This window comes from Tigriopus californicus, chromosome 5 (assembly GCF_007210705.1).
Source record: "Tigriopus californicus strain San Diego chromosome 5, Tcal_SD_v2.1, whole genome shotgun sequence".
Lineage (NCBI taxonomy): Eukaryota > Metazoa > Arthropoda > Copepoda > Harpacticoida > Harpacticidae > Tigriopus > Tigriopus californicus.
The window spans coordinates 1,045,600-1,053,512 of NC_081444.1; the positions used below are offsets into that span (position 1 = coordinate 1,045,600).

Sequence of the window (7,913 nt, forward strand, 5' to 3'; positions counted from 1 at the left end):
TGTTTTCTGATTCACTAAATTCCCATTCAAAGAAATAAACAACGCTTTCATCCCCTGGTTCTGCTAAAAAGCATTCCTTTCGCAAAAATTGCGGATCAACCATGCAAAGATCGTCTGTCCGTACTCTAGCTTTTGACAGACCCTGGACAATGGAGAAGTCCTCTCCTTTTATCCCAGTAATCCTTCTCCGACCGTTCAATGCTTCGGAGTTTTCGGCAAGACCTGCGGTAAGAAAAAGCGCGCTGTTCCTTCCGCTCCTTCGCCGCTCCTTCTTGAGAATGGGCTCGAATCATTTGAGCCACCACAACGCCGGAACAAGTCGTTCCCATTGTAACACTCTCCTGATTCATTCTGGGCGAGAACAAGAAGTCCCGAAAACTAGTGCCTCATTTTTTGCTATTTCATCACGCCTCATTGGAAACGATTTGATGTTGTGCGCCTCGCTTGTCCCACAGAGAAGCCAACAACAGCACCCTCATTGTTCGGATTAATATTATGCAAGGTCATGTGAGCATCACTTGACGCAGCAACCGAGATTAAGTGAAGTTTTTGATGAGTTGTTCTCACGCAATATGAAGTTTCCGCAACTCGAAATCTGTGCCATCATTGCCGTCCAAGGTAACAATACACTTAGCTTCCCGATATACTAGGTGGAGTACGTACGTAGAGCTCAATCACCACAGGATCTTGTTACTTGAACTCCAATATCTTGGGGGGGCAACTGCCTCCACTTAAGAATTATGGTGCAATATGTGACGAAGTCACAATGAGTTGGCAGGGATTGAGAGTAAGTCAACAAAGTTGGAGATGCTTCGTCTTTTGGCCAATACAACCGTCATTATGATGTTCATCTACTAACGAGCGTTCTTTCTGGACCAGGACCAATTCTGTTGAAGGTTTCTGGCTCCTCTTCAGGTCGTTATTTCATCAATTGATGTTTTTGTTCGACTTTGTCTCATTGATCAATTTCCAGCAGTAGGGTAGCAATGATTTACGTTTAAAATCGTCAGATTCAAGGGGTGCGCATCGAAATCAATGCCTTTAGGTATAAGGTCTTAGGTTTTAAGTTCCATTAGTTGTTGCTGGTGTTTGGGAAAGGCATGATTTGAAACCATTTCCTGTTAATCCAGACTAATAGAGAAGCCCTGGGTTGAGCGCTAGTGAAAACGGAACTAATGTCGGATATTGACAGTGGCTCGCGAGACTTTCATTGTTTATCCACGCCCAAAAGAACCCAGAGGTTCCGCCCTAATCCTCTTTCTTTCCCCTTATTTTCTGTAGTACAGCACAGCACACTCAAAACGTCTCACTTGCCATCTCACCCCGTTTCAAGTGTCAAATGTCGCGAAAGTGAAATGTGTCGGGAGTGCTCTGCACTGACAAAGAATGTCGAGTTGTTAAGGCTATCAAGGCTCATTTATCTTTGCCGTGTCATCTCAGTCCCCATTTCAAGAAACTGTGAATTGTCTCGCAAAATGTCCTCCAACCGCTAACAATAGAGTAGAGGCAGGTTGCCATAAATTATCAGTCAATCTTCCAGTTATGTAGTGGGTAGTACCGAGATTTATGGCACTTTAAAGCTCAATTCGAGGCCCTTTGGCCTTGCTGAACCATTTGAACCACTGGCTCACAGGCCAAGATATCCATGATCTAGATTGGGGGATAAGATGAAATAAATCGTTTTGAGTCTGAAATCTCTATGGACCGATTCATATTGGTCTTGAAATCGCAACAGAGCACGTTTATGTATTATGTGTGGATAAACGTTGCTAAAATATGCTAAACAGGGTGACTTCTCTTTCTGGGGAGATTCCGCCATGTGTGTGTGCGTGTATTCAAGCAAAAAATGCCCTCAATTGGCGTTTTTTTTGTACAGATTTGAGTCTAATCGACTCTCTAGTAACTACGACACGAGTTTGAATGGAATGAACCGTAGCGAATGTTTTTAGAGACCCTGATTGACGTCACTAAGTACTTGAACACGATCGTTACCTACATACTCTATTTTTTCCAGTACAAGTATCTCCATGGTTCTCTTTTTCGTACTTCCCCCAACCAATCGATTAATACAGCCTACATTTTGAAAGAGGTTCCAAATTTTCCGTGAAGATGGTTGTTGATTGTTGGTGTTTGGCCGTCCGGCTGCTTGATTATGCCAATATTTTGTCTCAAAAACAGTGTTGCTCTGATAAGGATCACTAATAGAGGTCGTCCATCCATCTCAAGTCACCCCGTTCGGGGTTGACACCCCCTCCTAGTCACCCCATCGAGATTCTAATCCCTCGCTCAGCCAGGGGTACACTTTATTGGGAGACATTGAGATAGTGTACCGTCCATACTACGCACTCTAGTACATACGTACAGTCTACCCTTCAGAAAGAGTCTCATTTGGACAGAGGGAAAGAGAGACAACGAAATGGACAGCTCATATATACGTATACCATGTACCAGGGGTGGGTAGGTTGCATATACAAAGAGGATTTCCGTTCGACTATAGCCTGGATGAGACCATGAATATTAGCTGATTGCTAATGACCTGCTTAAATCCCGAGTGTCAGGCTTTGACATTGGAAAGTGAGAGCTCGGCCTCTCTCCCGGGTGTCCATTCTTCTGGGCGAGGCTTTGGCGCTCTTTTGAAATGAAGTGGAACGGAGCAAATCCGGATGGGAAAAAGAGCTTTCGCCCCATTGCTAAAATTATGTACGTGAGCTGTCAACGAATTGGCAAGCTTTTAGCTCGTCGTGGAATCATACGCCATGAGGCATTTCTTCTTGTTCAAGGAATATTCCGCTTTAGAATGATCTTAAAAAGGCGACATTCTAGGGACTGAGGCTATTTAATGCCAAAGTCAAAAGAGTCAAAAGAGGAAAATGAAAACTTTGAGATTTAACTCGAACGCTACCTTACACATTCAAAATCCTAATCTGACCACGATTAAAGCAATTTATAGAGTATCTATTGAGGCACCATGGCTTGAAAAGTTTATGAGTCTTATCTTAACTTGCATGTTTGACGGGATGCTACCCTTCCAAACGAGAACAAACCCTTTGTCACTCGTTCGAAGTTCTCTCAGATTACCATAAATAGACAAACGATAAAGAAGCATTTATGGGTCAGATTTGACAACAGCAATGTCACCCCTCTAAATTGTGGGGATTCTGATTTAAATTAACTCTCATCCTTTGGACATCAATCGGTTGCATTTTCCAATTCGTTCGATCAAACCAGGGAAATCTTACTACCCAGAGTCCATCTTCACTTTTAAAAGCCGAGGTAAAGATTTTGACCAAAAAGGATGACATTCAACTTTTGGGGTATGTGGTTCGTCCAATCGGGTTATTTGTTTGAATGTCGAACGTCATTCTTTTCTTGGGTCTGAAGCCATCTCTCTTAGTCATCCCATTATCAAATGCCAGCATGTTCAATTCATGCACACTAATGTGCGCACTCTACAAATTGGAATGACGGCTTACCTTTTACGGTCAACGCCTTTGTTACCCTAACCCTTTCGTTTGAATGGCTCTAAAAGTGTGAATTACTTCTAAGCCCTCTGGCTCCACGTTGATTGCCCGGGAATAACATCGTGTTTTGTTGAATGTCTTAGCTCGAAATCCCAGCCATTCTTCAAGTTGAAGTTGTTTTCATAGGAACAAGATTTGTTTTCCGAACATTGGAAAAAGGCTAATTCACTTTTTCGCCGACTTCGTAAGTTTGGTATTCGTCAGACGATATCATCATGATTTTTTTTCTCATCACCCCCGTCTGTTGGAAGTAGAGCAATCAAATATCTATCTACCTTCAATCTTTGGAGAGGTCATTCAAAGTCAATTGATATTTTCAACCCCCCCCTTTGGAATTCCACGAAGCAATGGGGATGATAATCAAATTGACCAGCAATGACGCAAACATCAACATCGACAACTTTTTGGAAAATTGGCAAAGTTTGCCCAACAGTTCGACAAAGTTGTCAGCCAGTCAATTTTTGATATATTGAATGGATTCCAAGGCATTGGGGACGGAGTTGGCTTTATTGCAACAGAGATAGAAGCGCTCGGACTTAAGAATATGTTTTTCTTAACCACAAAAACCCATGCCGGGTTTTGTTGAAATGCCAAATAAAACAGGAATGCCTACCTATGAAATATGTTATATGTCAAACATTTTTCCGATTAGATTTTTCTGCAGATTTCCAAGTGGCTTTTTGTCCAAATTTCTGCATACATACTGTTTCAAACAATCCTAAAATGCAATTCTGTTAATTTTATTTTTGCTCGTTTGCGCTCATCAGAGCGTCATCTAGTGGTGAAATGTTAAGAATACGACTTACATCCACGATACGAAACTATCAACAACATCCGTGGTATCGGATCATCGAGTATTATCTAATATCTATGATGGATAAATTCAGGCAGATCTTCAAATTTATGTGCTATTTGCACATGTGCTTTGGACGAGTCACGCTCGCGTTGAAATTCCCTCCAGAGATAACACACTTTTTGTGTATGGGTAAACTCAAAGATTCTCCAGTCAATGAAATTTGAAGNCACACACACACTCTAGCTCTATGTACTCCAAAAGAGCTCTCCAAGTCAATACCGAGTCTTGCAGACCGTCGAGTTGAAGGAATGAATCAGGTATGAAGTTTTCTCAAACCCAGTCTGACCACGTGTTCAACTGAAATTAAAGCCAGATCTTGAGGGAACTTGTCAATGCATGAATTGGATTTTACGTGAGTTGGTAATGGTTTAAGATAAATGTTTTTATTCCTACACGACATGGTAGTTCAAAAGGAAAAGGGTCAAATGTAACCTCTTGAAAAAAATATCGCTACCCTATGGATCAACGCTCTCGATGCAGGGGAGCAGGAACCCAGATAAAATCACCCACGGGAATTAGCGTCTAAGTAATTCCAATTTATGATTGCTTCCAGAATTCTTGGCTGTTATAAGCGTCCCTCACTCCAAATGTGAGATGGGAATGACTTCGTTTCACGAAACAGTCTCGTATGTAACGAATCTCGAGTTTTGAGAGACATGAAAACGATTAATCGTTATGAGCCCATAAATGTTTCTTGGATTCCGCTCTATCCTAAAAACCTAGAAATATAGTTTTCAGACAATCTAAGCTCGGAATTGGGCTTCTATTTGTCTTGGCATTTGAACCATAGACCTTTTTTGAGCATCAATTGTCTGTATTTCGATGTTTTATACATTCTTAGATGCTTGCAAGAGTATGAAATAAAAGGATCGAACTGACTTGAAGTCGGATTTGGTAGATCAAACGTGATGGATATTGGCCAACCTGATTCATTCATCATCCTCAAAGTCGTTTGATAATAGCAATTAAGTAAAACAAATTTTACCATTTAATTCCACTTGATATTTATTCAATTCTGAATTCAGACCACGAAGCGAAACTGGAACATACGTAAAGCCATACAAACACGGTACATGTGTAAATCGATATAGTCGTAAAACTGAAGAGGACTCTTATTTGACATGTCTCTTCGTGAAAATGAATCCCATGCTTCAAAAAGAAAAAAAAAACAATCATTTCGCGTCAAAAAGTTCTAGGAATAAACTGAATACAATCTAAATAAACTAATACAAATGGTACCGATACCGTAGGTGTGATGAATCGGCAAAACTTACGAGCATCAACCCCTGATATCAACGTTTTCTCAACATTGGAACAGTATCTTTCGCGAAGCAGTAGTCCTTTTCCTTGAGCGGAGGTAGCGCCCTCTGCTTGGTTTAGGTGCGGACAATCAAATGCAGAAACGAGAGAATCAGCTGTAAGACGCCAGGCTTATCACGGGATAATTAAATGAACAATTAAATGTACCGTGACAAAATGAATAAGTCACTAACTATTTTGGGAGACGCTTCAAAGGTACCCTCAAATATTCGTAGGGCGTATGTAGGCGTTGATCCAGCAGCATGATTTCGAATCAGACTTGGGACAAGTTCTTGAGTAAAATTCACGATCAACCTTATAATAAAGGGTTTGCCAGATCCGCCAACTCTAATCCGCTGGTCGATCAAATAATATATGAAAATAAAAGGTACGTAAAATGAATAAAGTATTCGTCTTGAACTGCTGGGATTCCAATCCCAGTGAGGGTAAGGAAGTCCGGAAAAAAGTATATGCACATACTCTTTGGGAAAAATTCCGAACAATTATGACAAGCAAATAATAATTAACAAAGAAGTTGTATCCTGTATGACTGACAACATTTTTGCAGTCATAATTTCAAACTAAATAGTACCAATTGTTTGGAGAAAAACTATAAAAACATCACTTTTATTGAATTTACCATTAGCCTTTTTAGCATAACAGAATTGAATAAGATGACAATGAGCAGTCGATGTTATGCTACAAATATACGATATATACCTCTCTATTCATCCCTATTTGGATGTCAAAAGTGTTTGTAATTTTACCCTTACAGGAATTGAAAGGTCTCTCAGAAGAGTTGGTGGTGTGTGTATTTATGGTGTTTAATTGGACCAGTAGTAAGTTGTTCAGCGAACAATGCCTTATTAAAGTCAGGCCTCTTAGAGCATATCCTTGTGCTACTTTTGTTTTCCGCAACGAGAGGAGGCAGATGAGAATTAAAATGATTATACTCCTCGCCGCATTGGTACCTAAACATGATGTTTTCTCATGTTTCAGTAATTTGCGTGATTGAAAATTCCACGCAATCTTCCCAGTTGCATCACAAGCTTCCAAAGAAAGAGATACTCAGCACTTTCGTTCAACCCGGTCCCAATGTATGGGTGGGCGAGTCCATTACTCTGGAGTGCAAACTGAGCCATGCCACGCCTACAGCCACTGCAGTTTGGCATCGGGTTCTGTTGGATCCAGCCGGTCGAAAATTGCGATCTCTGGGATTGGAAGACAACCTGAATGCGGAAATGGAAATTATCATTGTGCGAGAACGAACCGCCGAATTGATCTCCCATGGAGACCTTCTTTTGATCTCAGATCCACGATTCCGCCTCAATGTTCACCGAGGGAATCATACGGTTGTTTATCGCCTTGAGGTAACAATTGTAACCTGAGAGCAATCCAGTTGGGCTTATGACACTCTTATACGTACTGATCCAAGATCTATTGAAATTATGATTGTTCTTTTTTTTCAGATCGAGTCTACTAAATTGGAAGACTCCGGTGACTATGAATGCCAAATGACATCAACGGAGGAAAATGACTTCTCCAACCCCCATAAAGTTCTCAACCAACGGATAGAAGTTAATGTCTTCCAAAGGCATGTTCCAAAAGCAAACCAGGTTGAAGAGCAAACTAGAGTGAAGCAGTTGGACAAAATTTTATTGGACAAAAAGCAACTTAACCCCAAGATTACGGAGAAAAAAGCCTCGTCAATGCAGGTTCAACAATCCACCATGGCCATGGAAATTGGATCTCATAGTATTATATCATCGTCAACGAGCCTCCAAGCGGCACCATTCGTCTTGTTCCTCGTATTGGAAATGATGATCCCATGGATATCAAAATCCATGTTGCTGAATGCTGATGAGGAATATGTTCTTCTAATATAGGGTTTTATATTCAGCTCTTATTCTAGACGATCATTAGAACAAGAATAAGACAGTAAGATATTTCATAATTTTCTTAGAGACTTGACATTTCGTTTCGGAGCTAACGTGTAAACTAAAGGGATGGTGTAAACTAGAGGGTTTAAAAAATAGGTCAAAACCAGCAGGAGCCGCTGCAATCATTGGAGGTCAGTGGTACCAAATGGTTTGGTCTAAGATCGGCGAAGAAAGGAACCAACGGGCAGAATATTCAAGCAAAATTATAACAAAAGACGACCTTTCGGCCACATTTCACATTTTCCCTTGCAAGTTCTAAAAGTTTTTGCCCATTTTTAAAGCGAAAGAGGAAATTTA

At 40.7% G+C, this 7,913-nt stretch overlaps 1 protein-coding gene across 1 annotated transcript; it reads left to right on the plus strand.

Annotated features, from left to right (window-relative positions):
• Positions 1-272: 272 nt before the first annotated feature.
• Positions 273-7,630, plus strand: LOC131880376 (uncharacterized). Its single transcript, XM_059227000.1, has 3 exons — positions 273-618; positions 6,676-7,046; positions 7,146-7,630. The coding sequence occupies exons 1-3, from the start codon at positions 573-575 to the stop codon at positions 7,560-7,562; spliced, it is 834 nt and encodes a 277-aa protein (XP_059082983.1). The 5' UTR covers positions 273-572; the 3' UTR covers positions 7,563-7,630.
• Positions 7,631-7,913: the final 283 nt, after the last annotated feature.